Raw genomic sequence first — 17315 nt, forward strand, 5'->3', positions numbered from 1 at the left:
TTTCAGGTCAAAGCCTAGGGCAGAAACTGTGGAGCATGTGCAGAGCACCTAGGTCAATTTGTGTCTGATGAAGGTGTATACATGCAGGAGTAGCTCGGCTCCCAACAGCATTATCTGGGTGTGTTAGTCCGAAATTCAGTTTATTACAATTTCAGTTGGATTAACATGTTTAAAATGTATTTTGTCCAGTTTTAGTTGGACTAACTAAATTAGTCAAAATAACACAATATCATCCTGAGTTTTCCTTCAGAGATTAATAAAACTTTTCTCATCTCATCAGTACTGACTGGTACTAGGAACTGGGAGGTAACAGGATACAGGGGCAATACACTGTGGATCTGTACGACAGGGTGCTTGGCTGTGGGTGAGGAAGGGCAATGGCGTGGTCACCAACACCACAGCCATTCTAAACAGTAAATCCAGCTATGCCTCATTCCCACTGTCTGCTATAACGAATGTGTTGCCGGTTTCACACTGATCTAATGGACTGCTCCTGTCTCATTTTGCAAGCCATCACATGTTCCAGCGAGGTCCACTGCAGTTACTGATGTCACTTGTGAGAAAAAAGTGTTTCAGTGAGAACCGTGAGCCTCATCAAATTAATTTAAAATTGCAGTTGAAAATACATCTACCAGTTACCACTGAGCACCAGATGCTGTTTTGTGAGATTGTCTTCCCTGTGACTGGTAGAAAAAGCTGTTGTTAGGGGTAAAGTAAGTCTGGAGACATGTTCACAAAACATCAAGCTGCTTATCTCTCCTTTAGCAGTGATCTATGTTCTAACCCTTCCAACTCTCCATTCTCACCTAGGTCCTCTTACTCATCACACTGTATGAAATGTCATACTCAGATGTTTAGAAAAGCATCTACTGTGCACAACTTACTCTACAAGTTCAACAGCATGGGTATTTTGGATCTCAATAGTGCATCTGTCACTTGATAGTCATGTGGTAACATAAAATGAAAATGCATTGTACAGAAAGACTATGCATCAGAGCTTCTTTCATAAAAGCACAAGGGGGGGGGGGGGATTATCAGGGTTATTATTAGAGTGGCCAAGTGGTATAAATTAATCTGATGTCTGACTGGGCCTGTTGTATGTTTGTAGGTTATTATGCATGCCTGTGTTATTTTTGACTACAGCTCAAAGTTAAACCTGGTTAAAACTGAGTGGTGTGCAAAAAGTGCCCATATACCAACACACTTGCATTACTTTGTTGAATCCTTTGATTGATGATATTATTGTTGAATACATGTTACACAAGCTGTTAAGCTCATGTATAAGCTGCTCTTGGGGCAAAGACAAAACCCAGAGAGCTGAGCCCAGTTTGTAGATCACGGACCATTGAGTATGGCTGGTAAATGTATAGCTTTTCAATTTAATCTGAGTGGGCCACATCCCTATCCACTGATGTAAGTGGAGAGGTTGGTCTAAGGTGTGAGTACTCTATTCTGTGAGGTGCAAGATGTAACTGAATTTTGTCACAGAAAAATACAAAGAAGGAATTAATTAAACTACTTATGACACGTATAGAATACAATTATTACGTACTTATGTGTACCACGAGAAGTGAACAAATGTTATTGAACGTGGAAAAATATCTCTTAAGTCTGTGTTGTTTACATTTATTTTATGCCAATCGTATTAACACGTTCACAATAAAATCTACTTGAAGACTTCTCTTTTCCGCCAGTCCCCAAATGCCTCATAAACGCACACGCCTTCTACATGTGCGCGTCACTCCGCCCCGCCCTGTGATTGGCTGTTCGGATCCTACCACGATAACGATTGGTTGAGACATGAAGCTGGGAAAAGGGAAGCTAAAAAAAAAAAAAAATCTTGTCAACTAAAGTGTACGTGTGCGTCTGCTTCACATTTCTCGTGCTGTCCAGGCTAACGCTACCGCTAGAAAACTAATCCGATCTGGTCGCCACTGAAAAGGCAAAATGGGATGCTTCTTTTCGAAGAAATCCAAAAGAAAGTCATCCGAAAAGGAAGATCGTACCCCGTCGACGGCTGCCGAGAACACGACCAGCAACGCGGTTCCCCCTGGCAACAACACCGCTGAGGCTCCCAAACAGTACAGCTGGGACATCAGAGAAAAGGTAAGGACAGCACGAAACGACCAAATACAACTAACTGGTACCTGGGGCTAATGTCAACCTACTTCCCTCATCCTCCCAGGTGGTCTAACTAATGTGAATTCACAGCGGTGCACTTAGCGTACACCTGTACACCTTTAGGTTAATGTTAGCTCACATTTCCTGGGGTCAATGAACACGACCTACTTGCTGAGCACGCATTTTGACAGATATAAACATATATGAGTGAACTGTAACCAAAGTATCCGATTCTGTTGCTTTTATTTTGGATTATTATAAATACGTGGACAACACTGAGTTTGACGCTCAAGGCCTCGCCCTCTCCCACTTCATGTGTGCAGCCTTATCTGACGTTATCGGATTACAAAATTAGGCTGTGCAGTTCACTCTTCCTCACCTGACCACACACATAGGCGTCAACCTAGCGATGGTTCAACTTCCGTTTTGACTCATGCAGGGTTCCATCTTAAATGGAACTATACACCCCTACCATGCAAAACCTCGTGATTATTTTTTCTTTCTTCAAGAATTAATACTGGAGGAGAGTAATACACTCAGCTGCCTCGAAACTGCCCAAGTATATAAGAAGAAGAACTAAAAACAGATCCATGCCTACCAGCAGGTCAAACTACATATGGTTCCTGCATAGACACAAAAAACAGATGCGGTGGATTATTGCTTGCAAAGCTTTTATTTCCGCAGCAGTCTCATCACACTATGTTTGTTAATATGAATAATAGAGGTGGGGATATGTCAGATACTAGTGTGATTCATCTAGAAAATGTTGTTTGAATACTCTTCTAGCCACATTTGTCTTTGCACAGGTTGATCCCAAAGACTACATGCTGACAGGACTCAAAGATGTTACGGTGGGCCGTCTGCCTGGCAAACTGAACGGCCAACAGTTTGTCATCCAAGAATGCGAGAACTGCAGTATCTACGTGTTCGACCACTCAGCGACTATCACCATCGATGACTGTGTCAATTGCCGCATTGTTCTAGGACCTGTCAAAGGCAGTGTGTTTTTCCGAGACTGTAAAGACATCAAGTGTGTGGTGGCCTGTCAGCAGTTTCGCACACGGGACTGTAAAAAGATGGAGGTGTTCTTGTGCTGTGCCACTCAGCCCATCATTGAGTCATCTACTGGGATGAAGTTCAGCTGCTTCCAGTACTTCTACCCAGAGCTGGCCTTCCACTTCAAGGATGCTGGGCTCAGCATATTCAACAACAACTGGAGCAACATCCATGACTTCACGCCTGTGTCTGGAGAAAACAACTGGAGCTTGTTACCAGAGGGTTCATCAGTTCTTGATTTTGTACCAGCCCCTGACCCAGAGTCTGACTTCAAGTCGATTCGAATCTCCACTGACCCCGCACGCAGCATTGTGCCACTGACAAAAGGAGGGAGGCGTAAGGACAGTGAAGAGTCCTGCCTCTTTATTTTCTTTGCCGGAGAGTACACAACTGCTAACGCCCGCAAACTGATTGATGAGGTGAGAGTGTGAAGAGGTTTCACTTTGGTTAACGCCACTGGTTGTGCAGTGACAGTTAAAGGAAGAGGTCTTTGTATGTGAACTGAGAAATGGTGGCAAACCCAGTCATGCTGTATATGTGTTTTAAAATGTTACAGACTGATTCAAAAGAAAATCAAAACCTCAGGTACCCTTTAATAAAGTTTTATTTATGTAATTAAATTAAACAATCCCATTCTGATCCGTTCTACATAACGAACAGAATTTTAACAAAGAACCATAAATAAAGTAGACTACTGACGAAACCTAATCTAATCTAGTTTAACCTCAATCATTATTGGAGTAATCTAAGACAAGTGGAAGAGAGTTGGAAATCAGCCAAAGGAAGTTGCATCACCTCTGAAGCTTACATTACTGTCATCCAACGAAGTGAGTTAAAGATAACATCCCTTCTAAAACCAATCGTTCCAACTGACTAAACATGACCCTGAGATTAAAATAGTGGCTTCTCAGCTGAGGCTGTTGTGGCTTAGTCCACTAAATGTGTTGCTTAAAGACATAAGTATTTCTTCAACATCTGTACTATCCTCACATAATGTGTTTAATTTAATATTTTCTTTTGTTTAGCTGTCTGAGCACATGATTCATCCCATATGCTAAGCCACCACACTACGCTAGGCTGTGTTGCAACATTCCAGTTATATTTTTGTTGCTGGCAAAATATGCATCACTGCGTCACATAAGCATGAGACTGGTTCCACATGTGGGACAAGAAAGACGTTGTTTTAAGACATATCTTCACTTTATCTTCTGTGTGTATGCATGAAGGATTCTTTAAACACTGCATACTTCATTGCAACTTTTTGATGTTTATTATACAGTTTTTTTAAATTTTTTATTTGCACAGGTGACTGCTAAAGGTTTTGAGCTGATCCAGACAAAGGAAGTCTCAATGAGACCTGAAGATGTGAAGCGTGTGTTTCAGAACAATGCAGAGGATCTTGTGGAGTGGATCACCAAAGGTAATTTTTTGCTCTGTTATTGCTCCAAAATATTATCTCCTCGGTCAGGAATGACAGATCTCATATGAGAAAACAGCTACACTTCAGATTCTGCACTGGACACTAAATGTCCACACTGGTCATTTTCCAGTGCTTTAAATGGTGCATGTTTTCTTAAGCTAATACAATAACAACAACTTCTGTTCTGTTTCTTTTGGATTCTTTCTTGCCCAAAAAAAAAAGGAATAAAAGGAACTTTATTCGGACCACCAATCACTGTAGCTTTCTGTCATATATCAGAAATTTTAAAAATGGCTTGGGGTCTGCATGCACACATGGTTTGGACAGTGACAACACCACAGACTAGTAGTTCTACTATGCTGATTTGCCACAAGTCACACAAATCAGCTCATTAAACATACAAATATAGTGGACTGGAGACTTTTAGTGTGTTTATGTGTAACGAGAGGGAGACTTGTGTTTAGCTGTAGTGTAAATGTACAGACATTTGGATTCTTATTATACTGTAGAATTGTGACTTCAATTATATATTACCACTAAAGGTCCTGTCACTGCACTGGAGCTAAACGGGGATGGAGTTGTGGAAGCCTGCAAGAACATCGCCAATGAAGTGTTCAGCGGCACCAAGGTAATCATACTATATTTCTGTACTCTGTCTCTAATTCAGTTTACACAAATACATTCATTTTCTTTAGGGAGATATTCTCAAAATCCTAGAAAATGTTTTTGTTTTTTTCCACAGGTTTTTGTCTCCGATAACAAAAGTACATCCTCTCGAGATGTGGACAACTTCTTCAATTTCGCTGACATGCAGATGAGCATGTGAATCATTAAAGATCAAAACAAACTGCCCATCAGAGATCAAATCTTATTTTCGACAGCCTCTGCCAATCAGCTTGGGTTGAAGACAAGTGATATTTGCCTCTTTTTGAATAAATAAATAATAAGCAGAATGGAAAATATTAAAGTTTGATAAAGCCTTTATAAAACTATTCAACCATGGGTTTGCAGAACACATTCTGATGAGATTGCTGTAAACAACTTAACACCCATTAGTTGCTAAATGTGCTGTGAATATTCATATATTTTGAATGTATTTGCTAATTCTGTTGCTTTATTGATTGTGAATGTAGGTCTTTGCTGTAAATTAATTTTAATTTAAAGATTTTTTTTCATCACTTGCTGAAAAAAGTTGTAAAATCCACAAGCACAGTCACCTGAGGGAAAATATTTTCTATAAAAATCATATTTTTGTTTGTTTTTGGATACGTTTATGCATGTGGCTTAGATAATGGACATTTCTTTGTTTAAAGGGTGTGTATTTGAAACATGCTGTGTAGGTGATGACTATATCCTATGTTAGGCCAAAGCTGAATTGTGAAAGATTTCTGTTCATTCAGATTAATGGATTTGTTTACACTAAATAAGCAAACGTGTAAACACTTGTAAAAATGCTGGCTTTTGATGTACAGTAGGCAATTCATATGATGTTTTTTTTTTTTTGTAATTTTTTTGTATCTGTTTTATATTTGCTACTGAATGTCTTTTTTGTATAGAAACAAATTCATGTTCTTCATTGTAACTTTTAGTAAAAGTTGAATTATGTGTGACTTTTGTTTTTCATATGTCTGCTCTAAAATATACATGATTAAAAGAATGTTGTGTGATAACGGCTATAGGGTGACAAACTGAGCCAGTGTAGGTATAAACCATTTATAATCACAACATAGTAAATCATCTACACTCCTCAGTTAGAATAGTTTCTATAATCACAAAGATCAACAGATTCACATGGTTGTATGAGAAACTGGTAATAAGGAAAATGGAAATGTTCTGGTTCCCCTTTGTGACCTGATCAACCTAGGTTTTTGTACGGATCTCCTAAATTTGATCTCTAAAGTAATTTTAAAACATATGGACAAGCTGTCAAAGTAAAATGTGCTATAATTGAAATTTCTCATTCACACACCCAATCACAGACGGACGTCTAATACTCGATGTTGTAATAGGAGCATGTTGCTAAAATACTAGAGATAATTTCACTTTTCTCAACTGGAAAAACACCAGTGTTTCTTTGACCTGGAGAAATCATTAAATGTGATATAATTCTCAGTGAGTCACAGTTTACTTTCACTTCACAGTTTTCCTTCCAAATATTTAAACAACATTTGCAGTATTTGTCTTTTTGTTAGCTGCTGCAGTCATTGCTAACAGCTTGGGGCCTGTCATTTATTTTACACATGCTGTAAAAGCTAAAATTTAAATTTACCCCCCATATAGGAGTTTTGCCTTTAAGAAAACTATTTATAAGGACTAATTATGATGTAGTTTTGTATTTGTAAGCATTTTATATTGAAGTGTCCCGTTTTTGTTTGTCTGTAATCTGTTCTTTTTACATTTAAATGACTTGTCTTTGTAAAGTAGTCACATTAAAAGCCCGAAAACACCTGAAAGCACACTGGTGAATGTTTGGTTTCTTAAACATCGTTGCAGAAGGCTTGGCTGTCGTCTTTGTCTCTGCGGTCTAAGTATAGCGGTTAATGCCAGTGGAGAAATCGAGCGCACCCAGGCTGGAAGGAAAGTGGCGGGGTTTAGGACCCGGCGGGACGCGCGGTACAATAGAGGTGTTGTGCCGTGGTGGTGGACAGATTGCAGCCCTGGAGATTCCCACTGTGGTGGGACACAGAAATAAATAAATTTGGTGAGTAGGTTGAGCTGTCGGTACGTGTCGCTAGTTTGAGCCGTGCGTCCGGAGCGGAGCGGCGGAGCAGCGGACTGAAGGTAAGGGGGAACAATATGCTCGTGTGTTTAGAGGGACTCAGCGTGCCAGGATCTGCCCTGGATCGGTTCTCCAGGCCACGGGGCCTGCTCCTTTTCTGCGTTTATAAGACCCGTGCTGCTTCTTGGGTACATACATATAAAAGCTGTTTCCCATAAACCCAGTCCAGCTACACAAATGTTCCTCTTAATGGCTCTAGGAAGTGACATCTTTGCATGAAGGTGGCGCCCACGTTTGATTTCCAAACAGCCTCTAGAGCAGCCCGCTAGACTGGGTGTTTGGCGCCAACCAGGCGTTTTGCGTTTCTCAGAGCTCACCCGGTCGCCCCGTAGCTCGAACTGGTCCCAGCTGGCACCCACACACTGGTACATGTGGGACAATATAGACATAAAGAGAGCGATGTAAACAATGCGAGCAAGGCAGTGTAGTTCATTGATTCCTGTTAAATCTCATATCCAGGGTGTGCACAGCATGACGTCATATCCGTGCACACCCTGGAACCCCCACCCAGTTTATTCTCTGTGGGAAGAGAGCAGGGGCATTATCCAATTTCTGTTGTTTGTCATGGTGCTCATGTCCAGGGACTGACGGACTGACTTTACCCAGGGTAGGCCAGCATGGCCCAGACTGGATTTAACACTGCAGCCTAACTTCATCTCAGACTGTGGTATTGGACCTTCTGTTTTCTCTCCTCAGCTATACCATTAACATTCAATGCAGCCAACTCGCAAACTGCCATGTTGGATGTAGCAGATGATAAAACCCAAGCTCAGTTTGTCTGTTATTATAAACTGACCAAAAGCTTTCCCCACAAGATGTTGTTGCAACATAAAGAATAAGATCATATCAAAGTACTATTTAATTGCTGCAGCTAGTTATTATACTATTGACCGATTCAGAAAAAGTCAGGAAATAGTGCATGTTAGCCTTTACTATCAAATCCCTGAATCTAAGATGACATTTTGAAGTTGAACATTCACAAACTCAAATATATTCAGTCAAAGTAAAACAGAAAAGTTTAAAGTGCATTGACTAATTGTTTCAGTTCTAACTTATAAGATACTGAATGAAAGGGTTGTGGACATGGTGAGACCACTGATACGCACCTTGGAATATGGGTAAAATGATACGATATATAAAATCTCAATCAGAGCTGAACTGTAAAGTTGTTTAATTCATGAACTGAAAGAAAATAAATTGACAATAGTTATTCAAGATGAGGAGGATTTGTAAGAGGATTTATGAATAGTTTTATTATAGAATATCTTTAGGCTTTGGACTGGTAGGAAAAATAAATACCCAAATACTTTGAAGAGGTCACCCTGGTCTGTAAGACACTAGCAAATTCCCTGTTTTCTGTAAAAATGATTAATCAAGAAAATAATTGCAGCCCTAATGGTGATTCAGTCAGAAGAGCTGTTTAGACTTGAACCAGCTGAATGCCACATTATTCATAATCAGACTTCAGTAGTATTCAGAAAGATTCAAAATCAGATGGCAGACATTTTGAGAGCAGCCTCTGCAGTAGAGGTGGACACACAGGTTACTGTGTGAATTGTGTGATTTCTGTCTCAAAATAGCCTCCAGTTTGTGTTTGGAAAGATCCTCCCAGTTGTGACACGAAGTTCAGTGTGTGTGTGTCTAGTGATGTGCTGAGGAGCCACAGTGACTAAATAAAGTCTGTTAGGCCTGTTTGGACATTGTAACTAGTAACAAACAAGCTGTATGTCTTCTTACTTATACTAATGGTATAGAGTGGAATTGGCTTCATGCCTTTTCCTCCTCCTTCCCCTCATGGGGAATGTGAGGCATGTCCTGTCTGTTGAAATAGTGTACTGTGTTTGGGGCTATGCTGGGTTTGAGTCCATCAGTTTTTTTTTTTTTTTTTATGAACCCTTAATGAGTTGTCCCAGTAGTTCAGCGGGATAAAGGCACATACTGTGGATTATGGTGTCTCTCTGTCTTGTTTGCTTTAGCTCTGAATTGATCAATTAAATCATGACTGATAGAAAAAAAACTGGAATTCTGCCTGCTTATTTTTATTTTAATTATTTATGGATATTGTTTGTAGGTTAATATACTGGACATTTCATAGCAAGGTTTCAGGTTAACTCGTAGTGTTCAGCAAATAGAGTTTAAAAACTAGAGTCACTATAAATCTACTGTGGTTTGGGGCATGTAGACAAAACAGATGCTGATAGTTTACATGCCTGCATCTCGAGTTTCTGGGCTCATATATTTCTTATTTTCAGGTATTACCTTAAGTGGTTAAGGGTTGATCAGAGGAATCTACTAGCATGCTTATCAATTGGAAATTTATGGTGAGTTAACTGAGGTACTTTTATGTACCTGGCTCCTCTATTGCATTGATTTTAAAATTTCATATTTCCTTATTTCAGTGTCTGTCCTCTCTGCTTCTCTTGTGCAGGATGTTACAGGATGAAACGTCTCAGGTCCTCAAGCAGCAGTGACAGTTCTGACAATGAGAGTGAGTCATCTTAAACTGGACTGTATTTTAATTTTGTGCAGTGCTCTATTAACAACCACCTTCTCTATTCAGGTCCTTCAACCTCCTACTGCTCCTCCAACAAGTATGGCAGTAAACTTGGCACCCCTGCCTCCAACCAGAAGAAACCAGCTGAAGTAAGTTCCCATGGCTCTGTGTGCTGAGTGGTGTTAAACACCAAGACTGGTTGCTGACTGACAGGGGCCTGGCCTCTCCCTTCTGCCTGCAGGTGTTCAGAAAAGACTTGATCAGTGCCATGAAGCTGCCAGACTCCCACCATGTCTCCCCAGAGGACTACTACTTGCTGGCAGACACCTGGAAACAGGAGTGGGAAAAGGGGGTCCAGGTGCTGGCAAGTCCAGACACCATCCCAGAGCCGTCGGTGAGGTAATGCTGAGATTCCCAGTAGTCTGATTGTGGACAAACCCGTCCAAATGTGCTAATACAAAAAAGCAACGTGAGTCACTGAGAGGTTTGAAGCATTGACAGACTGTCTTCTCTGGTCAGGATCATTGCAGAGAAGCCCAAGGAAGTGCTTTACACCCACCAGAAGAAGTACATCCAGTGCTCGAGCCAAGAGTACACTGAACCAGGTTATGTCAACATTAAAGAGCTGGCAGAGGCCATGTGTCGCTATGATTTGGATGACATGGACCTCTACTGGCTGCATGCTCTCAATAGGGAGCTAGACCACATGGGTAAGGAGTAGGACTGTACATTGGTAATCCACCAGAAAATTCCCATAGTGCTATTCCAGTGACATCTGCAACAGTAAACACTTGTCTCCTTCAGCAAGAAATTAGAGCATTAAAATTTCTACCATGACATCCTAACAGCGTCTGCCGAGTTTTCTCTGACCATGTGGGATTTCGACTCCATCTGTCTTCCAGGGGAGGAGCCCATTGACGAGCTGACAATGGAGCGAGCCATGGAAGCCCTGGAGAGGCAGTGCCATGACAACATGAACCATGCCATCGAGACAGTGGAAGGTCTGGGGATTGAATATGATGAGGACGTTATCTGTGATGTGTGCCGCTCCCCCGACAGCGAAGAAGGGAATGACATGGTGTTTTGTGACAAGTGCAACATCTGTGTGCACCAGGTAAACACGAGTATAGCTCAACAACACACTGTCCTTTGACTGATCAGTCATTCAACTGAAGGCGTTCAAGGCGTTAAATTAATAAATCCAAAACTGCAATAAATACAAACACAAATATACGCAGAGAAAGAAAAGTGATAGACTGTAATACAAGCATAGAAGTTAGTCTGTTAAATACAGATGTGGACATTCAATGTCTCAAGTGATGGATAAAGGTGAAAATGTTTAGTTTTCTAAAAACTGATTTTTTGGTATTTGTAAGTTGTGTTGACACTGAATTGCCATCAACCATCACAGAACGTTCTGATCTGCTGTTCTGCCCACAGGCCTGCTATGGCATCGTCAAAGTGCCTATTGGAAACTGGCTGTGTCGGACGTGTGTCCTCGGCATTGACCCTCAGTGCCTTCTGTGTCCCCAGAAGGGCGGTGCCATGAAAGCTACACGTGCAGGCACAAAGTGGGCACATGTAAGCTGTGCCCTGTGGATACCAGAGGTAAACAAACACTTCTCCCCTCTGCTCTATCGTTTGACCCTCCAAGCAGTTCTACGTGAAGTGTGTTGAAAAATCTGCTATCCTGCTGAATGTTTTGTTGTTCTTTAGGTGAGCATTGCATGTCCTGAGAGGATGGAGCCCATCACCAAAGTCTCCCACATCCCACCCAGTCGCTGGTCTCTTATCTGCAGTCTGTGTAAACTGAAGACAGGCGCATGTATCCAGGTGAGTGTGGGTCTGAGCAATCATTAACAATATCATCAACAGCAGTTATTGCAATGTGTAGATTTAAATGAGAACCCTTGGTCGAGTTAAGGTAATATCCGACTCAAAGCCATCCTTTAAGTGTCACAGAGTGACCCTCTGGAATAGTCTGACATTTTGGGAAGTATGCATGTTTGCTTACTTGCCTAGAGTTAGATGAGAAGATTGATACTACTCTTTAGATTATATGTATGGTAAATATGAAGATACAGTAAAGAACTAGCGAATGATTAGGCACAGGGAAATGGTTAATCCAGCTTAGTCCAAACACAGTAAAGTTCCCCTACCAACACCTATAAAGCTCACGAAGTACCATGCTATATCTTGTTTGTTTAATCTGTACACAAACCAAAGCGTGCTGGACTATTTATTGGACAAACTCAGTAACTTCTCGAGTGTCCTGTAGTTGCTAGGAAACCTCACAGTGATGACAAGATGTTGGGAAGTCAAACAGAAGAGTGGTACTGGTCTTTTCACCGAACACTTGGCAAGAAGTGAAATAACTATATTTCCCAACAGTATTTTGTCAAGAAGTCCATAGCTTTGGAGCTTTAAGGAGGCTGTGGGCTGCAGTTTTTACAACGGACTCAGATACTGATGGAGGATACAGAGAATTGAAGACTGAAAACCTTAGTAGTGTTTAAGCTTTTTAGAAAGAATAAAGAATGAAAACCATTTAATGAGAAACCTCAGTAGTGAATCTGAGGCTGGCTAAGAGAGGGGATATAGACATGTAAATACATGTGATAGTGCTCAAGTCAAACTGCAATTAATGAAACTTATACTAAAAAAAAATAATTGACAAATACTTATTCACTTCCTTGCTGAGAGTTACGTGAGATGATTGATACCACTGTCACTTCTGCACATTAAATATAAAACAGTTAGCGGCACGTTACTCATCTCAACCTAAAACAGGAAACTGTGAGTTTTATTCCTACTCTGAGATGGCCAGACAGTCAGCAGATGCTCCAGGATGTCACTGCATGATGCTCAGAAATATACTAAAAAGATCTTATGATTCATAAAGGCATTTCAGAGGTGCTGCTAGGAACATGTCTGAAGTCTACATGCTAAGTTAACAAGATGCTGGACGTCACTCTGTATTTAGCATGCAAGCATGAGAGGAGTATCAGTTTTTTCATTTATCTCTTGTCAAGAAAGTGAATAAGCATATTTCCTGAAATGTCAAACTGTTGTGTGACTGATAGCACCATTACTCCTTCATGGCAGGTACTAATAGTGAGAGCTTGTCTTTTACCTTCCTGTCAGTAATCTAATTATGAAACAGACCACATAAACTCAAGTTACTGAGAAAACTTTCTCCAAAATACTTGCATTCTTGAATCCTGCTTTCATCTTAATCTTGTTATTCCCAGTAATTGGCTTATAGTCCATATAAACATAATAACCCCCCCTCCCAGTGCTCTGTAAAGAACTGCACCACTCCTTTCCACGTGACATGTGCCTTTGAGCACAATCTGGAGATGAAGACCATCTTAGATGAAGGGGATGAAGTCAAGTTCAAGTCTTACTGCCTGAAGCACAGCAAATCTAAAGCTGGGGAGGCTGGCCTGAGCCCAGCTCGCTCTAAACCCCCTGGTGAGGGAGGGAAGGTGGGCCAGCGGGCACAGAGACTGCAGGAGCTGGAGGAGGAGTTCTACACTCTAATCCAGCTGGAGGAGCTGGCTCAGGCCCTGGGACTCCCTGAGTCCCTGGTGGACTTCATCTATCAGTACTGGAAGCTGAAGAGGAAAAGTAACTTTAACAAAGCTCTGCTGCCCCCTAAAGAGGAGGAGGAGAACCTGGTACTGCAGCCTCAGGAGGACAGCATCCACACACGCATGCGGATGTTCATGCACCTTCGACAGGATTTGGAGAGGGTGGGTGCATTTTTTAAAATTATTCTTTGTTTAGAAATCATTGCAGTGCTGTAGACTAGTGCTGATGCATGGTATTCTTTATAATGAACTGGATAGTTCATGTGTTAGAATTCACCTTTTTGTTAAAAAGCCTAGAGTCTGCATTTAACTGTGGTAGTTGATGAGCACTGTTTGATAAGTTTAAATAAACATTTTAAACATTTTATGTATTTTTATGAATAATAATAAGATGTCAGTCTCAGGAGTCTCCTGTGAGCCACTGTGCTACAAGCCTCTGACCTTTTTTCTGACCCAGAACCATACACTGAATTTTCGAACTTCCTGATCTAACATCTCAATCAAAAATTATTTGATTGTTTTATCGTTTTATGACATGAAATCCTAGTTGAAATCAGATCTCTGTATGTATGTGGACATCAGCAGTATAACTGCGGAGGCTCTGCTAGATCTTGTGAAGGCAAAGTGAAATGAATGCAGAAAAAAAATCTGCTGCAAACTGCAAGAGAACGGCCTCCTGGGGGAAGTTTTATTTTCTATCCAAGATAATGAGCCCAAACATAGTCAGAGCCACATGGGGAATGGGTTCAACATTAATCCAGAATTGGTGGAGGACTTAAAAATTGCAGCTCAGCATTGAGACAAAAAGAGTGGGCGAGAATATAGTGTGATAAAACAAAGCTGATACACACCTCCTCCTCATAGACACAAGGCAGCGCTTGGTGCATCTGATATTGACCTACCTCAGAGGTGAATCCTGTGGTAGAGCTACAATAAAATTTTATTTTTCTAAGGCCCACATCTAATGGTCTTCTAGAGAACTTTGCTGCAAGACATCATCTTCAGCTTGTCAAACCAACCAACAACCTACTTTAGATCAGTGTATTGAGACTGTTTTTACTATGAGATAAAAGGTTCTCTGTTGACAAGTATTAGAAAACCTAATTAATCTCCTGAGATTCAAAGTTGTATAACAATAAAACCTGAAAACATCCAGGCAGTGAATGCTTTTATAGGCACACTATATGCAGAATGTTTATGGTTTATAGTAGTATGGTTGTAAAGTTTCAGACACAGTTGTTGAACCAGCAAAGTGCAGTGTTTATTTTTAAGTGACACAATGTTTTTTTATATCTTGCAGGTGAGGAATCTGTGTTATATGGTGAGTCGGCGGGAGAAGCTGAAGCTGCTGCAGAGTAAAGCCCAGGAGCAAATGTTCAATTTGCATGTGAAGCTCATGAACCAGGAGCTGTCTGCTGGTGTGTGATCTGTTTTATCCTTGGTTTGCTAATATTGTACTGAATCATACTGCAGCGTAGAGTCCTGAACTTGTTTTTCTTTCTGTTCTGTAAGGTCTTCCTGCCTCATTTCCAGTGGAGAGTATGCTGTTCCATCCTCCTCCAAGGATAACCCTGAAGCTGAAAATGCCCAAAGCCTCAAGTCTTGGAAGTGGAAATCCCAGTTCCAAGTCTGGTAATGGGCCACTCTGCCCAGACAACAGTGGGAATGTTGCTGAACGTGCTGGTGAGGGGCTGGGTCTGGGGAAGCCACAACTGCATGGACGTGGTCGGAGAGAGGAACATTCCATTGGCCGCTTATCTTCCTCGAGCCACTCAAACAATCCAGCCTTGCCTATTAAACCAAGTGGCAAACCTCTAGCCCTGCATGCTGCACTCCATGGCCACTCATCCAACAGTAATGGCAAAGTGGAACAAGACAGAATGTGTGTGCCCAAATCTAACGGTCTCCTAGAGAAGTTTGTTGCTCATAAGAATACTTCTTGCCAGACGCCCAGTGTGCAGGACGCTTCAAATGAAGCTTTGGACAAGAGCAGTTTTCGTAAGTCTGCCATTGAGCACTTTGGCAGGTCTTTCAAAGAGGCGACCATTAACTTGGTACGGACCACAGAGGACCTGCGGGCCTCTGACAAACTGTCCCGCAAGGGCTCAGCCAAGGAGAGACTATGGGCAAAACCCGTGGCTGAACACAAAGTGAAAAGCATGAGATCGTGCCAGGACAGTGACGGATACTGTCCCGACCTGGAGCTCAGTGACTCTGAACCAGAGGCGAAAGGGAGGCACAGACGGCATGTTGGGTTACCACAGCCAGACGCTCCAAGGAAAGGGGTCAGTGGTGGGAAACAATCTCTGGGTTCCAGACATCCCATGCAAAGGTGACAGCTGTTTGTTTACTCTGCTCACTGCCACTGTTCTCGTGTCACCCGCTGGCTGTCTTCCTAAGTGCCAGACCACCTGTGAACATACCTCTACCAAGGACCAGACATAGACTTAGTACTAATGGTGCTGTATACATGAAGCAGAAGATACATGAACGGCATTGCCATCAAGATCCTCATCAAGCAGGATTCATGAAGAAATATATCTCTGTCAGAACTGGCTTTACAGGAATAAATCTTAGTGTTCTGAGATGATCATGCTTGACTTTCATTTCTGGCTAGTATTGCATTTTGTATTCTGTACAACTTTGTATTAAAAACTCATGTTCCCCTACACACAGGTTTGACTTTAACTTTGCCTAAAAATATAAAGAAAAAGTTCAAATTGGGATGTGAATATGTGGAACTGTATCACACATTCATCACTACAGTGCCAGTGTGCCCAGAAATTAAAACCCATGTGCCAGATGGGGATTTTGTATTGAACTCTACTGCATCGTGTATGTTTTACATATTGCTAGTTGCAGTTTTCATATAAATTGACCTGGTGACCTTTTTTACATTTAGTAGTAGTCATTTTTAGAAAACACAAATGCGTTTGGTTTGTTCTCATGCATGGTCACACTATTAGTACTATTGGCTTTGTCCTGGTTAAAGAAAAAGCTGAGAAATCAGATTCTTGTCTAATACACTGACACTTGAATCATATAAGACTGGCTAAAAGTCTGAGTATCACTGGCAGTGAGATAACCTTTATTACTGGTCTCTGATCAGATGATATACTTTTCAATGAAATGAGCTGTGGAATTTTTATATTTGCAGTTTTTTATGTTACTTATGTCTGATTTGATAACAAACCTGCCATTTACTTTATAGTTTCCCAACAATGTCAGGTCACTTTCTAGTATGAACTAATTTTCACCACTAAAATCTTTGTTACAAAAAAATGCCAAACATAACTGTTTTTAATACAAACTGCTGTACAACCTTTGTCTAAATGAGCTCCTAATAAAATTATGGTTAAAAGTAAGATTTGTGATCAGGGAACAAATATGAACAATTCAGTACTTCAAAAAAAAAAAAAATCACACATTTCAGTGGTGCCCAGGGGGAGCTGGCTCTGTAAGCAACACGAGCCGACGTGTTTCATGAACCAGAAACTTTGTCAATATGAAACACGGCTTTCATTTCTGACCTACATTCACTGTCATCACTTTACAAATACACAAAATTAAGCAGAGGATCACTCCTAAGTTTGTCATTGTCCACCTGTGCAGGACATATTTCAAGATTTATAAATGTCTCCGGTGCAGTATAGTGAGTACTCTCTTACTGCATTTATGTTCTGTTAGATTTTAAAGTTTAAATTTTGTGTACATATACAAGCAGCCAACAACAACTACAAAGGACTGAAGTGGGTTGTAACTTGCAAAAATTGGTGCACTAACTTTAAGAATCATCATCATCAAATTTTTAAATAAGTGACTGCATTCTTTGTTTAGACATAAAAGTTTAGG

General features: G+C 40.9%; 2 protein-coding genes across 3 annotated transcripts; both read left to right on the forward strand.

Annotated features, from left to right (window-relative positions):
* The first annotated feature begins 1830 nt into the window (after positions 1-1830).
* On the forward strand, positions 1831-6207 carry rp2 (RP2 activator of ARL3 GTPase). Its single transcript, XM_026305503.1, has 5 exons — positions 1831-2106; positions 2928-3596; positions 4483-4597; positions 5140-5225; positions 5340-6207. The coding sequence occupies exons 1-5, from the start codon at positions 1948-1950 to the stop codon at positions 5421-5423; spliced, it is 1113 nt and encodes a 370-aa protein (XP_026161288.1). The 5' UTR covers positions 1831-1947; the 3' UTR covers positions 5424-6207.
* Positions 6208-7207: 1000 nt separating this feature from the next.
* jade3 (jade family PHD finger 3) lies at positions 7208-16132 on the forward strand. 2 transcript variants are annotated; one of them, XM_026305312.1, is made up of 12 exons: positions 7208-7298; positions 9629-9697; positions 9805-9864; positions 9937-10019; positions 10112-10269; positions 10390-10580; positions 10773-10984; positions 11311-11478; positions 11587-11703; positions 13167-13625; positions 14764-14881; positions 14976-16132. In XM_026305312.1, exons 3-12 carry the CDS (start codon positions 9816-9818, stop codon positions 15797-15799), a joined length of 2379 nt encoding a protein of 792 aa, XP_026161097.1. In that variant the 5' UTR covers positions 7208-7298; positions 9629-9697; positions 9805-9815; the 3' UTR covers positions 15800-16132. The 2 variants fall into 2 exon arrangements, with proteins under 2 accessions (XP_026161097.1, XP_026161095.1); XM_026305310.2 differs by having other exon boundaries at positions 7218-7378.
* The last annotated feature ends 1183 nt before the right edge of the window (positions 16133-17315 follow it).

Source organism: Mastacembelus armatus, chromosome 4, assembly GCF_900324485.2.
Source record: "Mastacembelus armatus chromosome 4, fMasArm1.2, whole genome shotgun sequence".
Lineage (NCBI taxonomy): Eukaryota > Metazoa > Chordata > Actinopteri > Synbranchiformes > Mastacembelidae > Mastacembelus > Mastacembelus armatus.